The sequence below is a fragment of the Setaria italica genome, chromosome IX (assembly GCF_000263155.2).
Source record: "Setaria italica strain Yugu1 chromosome IX, Setaria_italica_v2.0, whole genome shotgun sequence".
Taxonomy (NCBI): domain Eukaryota; kingdom Viridiplantae; phylum Streptophyta; class Magnoliopsida; order Poales; family Poaceae; genus Setaria; species Setaria italica.
Genome location: NC_028458.1, coordinates 34337381 through 34338914, shown reverse-complemented (window position 1 = coordinate 34338914; position 1534 = coordinate 34337381). Strand labels below are relative to the sequence as shown.

Here is a 1534-nt window from a genome sequence, read left to right as displayed (position 1 = left end):
CTCCGTCGCACCTCCCCCGCTGCGACACGGAGATGCCAACCCCACCCCACCGTCTCTCTTCCCTCGGTCCACCTCGATTGCGTGCCGCCGCCGCCACCTCAACGTTCGATGGCGACCTAGTCGTGCGTTGATTGGCCTCGACTGCCTTTGCTTCCGCCGTTGCCGTTGCCCCGGCTACCGTGGCCTCCGCGCGCATGACCATGTGGACCATGGAGATAAAGCACCGCCATCTCCCACTGGTCTTCCTCCTCGCGCTCTCGCTCCTCTCCCTCACCTTCCGTTACCACCTATTCCTTGCCCAATGCTCATCCCCGTACACCGCCGACGTGCTCCTTTGCCGTCTCGCCGCCACTAATGTCAGCAGGGACCAGGCCGTGGCCTGAGTAGCAGGAGGCCGTGGCCCCAGCGGCCCGGCCATGGAACCTGCGCAACCGGAAGTGCCGCCGGCAGACGGCACATGGGGCGGCAGCGGCAATCGACGCGTCACCCACGGTGGAGAAGGCACGGTGGCCCGCGGTGGTTACGGGAGCGCCTGAGAGGGAGTTAGTTGGACACCAACCAGGTCACCGCACTAGCGACCGCCACACTGCTGCTCGTATCGTTACAAGGCGGGCTCGGGTGCTCCTCGGTCATTGACAACGTCGCCGAGCTTGGCCCCTACCTCCTCCTCAACTCCACAGGGCTCTCGCGCAACCGGAACCGTTGGAACCACCACTTCATCGTCATCTTCATTGACAACCCGCTCGGGTCTGGCTTCAGCGCGCCAGCATCCAAGTTAGACATCCCCAGGGACGAGCCCACCATCGCCGCGCACCTCCTCGTGGCTCACCAGTCATTCATGGCACTCAACCAGAGCTTCCGCGCATGCCCGCTATTCTTTGCCGGCGAGAGCTACGCTGGCAAGTACATCCCCGTGGTCACCAAGCACATCCTCGACTCGAACAACAAGCTCCCCGTGGGCCGGAGAGTGAACCTGCAGGGCATCGCCATCAGCAACATCATGACACACCCCATCGCACAGGTTACCATGCACGCCGACCAGGCCTACTTTGCTGGGCTGATCAACGCCAAGTAGAAGGCCACCATCGACACAATGCAGAACAGGACGGTGAGCCTTGTGAGTATTAGGAAGTATATGTTTAGATTAGGATGTATTTATCCTTTCCTTGTACACTTGATGTATTCCTTGTACTCCAAGCCATATTGACCATATATATATAGAGGTCAACCCCCCTCATTAGGGTGTGTAGTGTTTTTCCATCTACTTCTCTACATGGTATCACGAGATTAGATCATGGGCCTCCTCTCCTCTCCCTGCACCTTTCCCCCTGATCCATGCAAACCTAGGCAGCGCCCTCCTGCTACGCTGCCGCCACCCACCCTCCACTTGCACCTCCCTGTCCGACCCCCCTCCCTGTCGTGCGCCATGTCCTCCGCCGACTCCTCTGTGTCCGGCGACACCACCGCTCCTGCTGCTAATTCTGTGCCGCCCCCTAGACCACCCCTAGCTAGCAACGGTGGTGCATCTATGCCA

At 60.4% G+C, this 1534-nt stretch overlaps 1 protein-coding gene across 1 annotated transcript; it reads left to right on the top strand.

Moving 5' to 3' along the window:
• The first annotated feature begins 209 nt into the window (after nt 1-209).
• On the top strand, nt 210-1075 carry LOC101773380 (serine carboxypeptidase-like 50). The gene is made up of 2 exons (XM_004986694.2): nt 210-356; nt 563-1075. Exons 1-2 carry the CDS (start codon nt 210-212, stop codon nt 1073-1075), a joined length of 660 nt encoding a protein of 219 aa, XP_004986751.2.
• Nucleotides 1076-1534: the final 459 nt, after the last annotated feature.

Coding starts and splice junctions, on each gene's coding strand:
- LOC101773380 (XM_004986694.2), top strand. CDS start 210: ATGGAGATAAAGCACCGCCATCTCCCACTGGTCTTCCTCCTCGCGCTC. Junction 357..562: donor GCCGTCTCGCCGCCACTAAT/GTCAGCAGGGAC, acceptor GACACCAACCAG/GTCACCGCACTAGCGACCGC.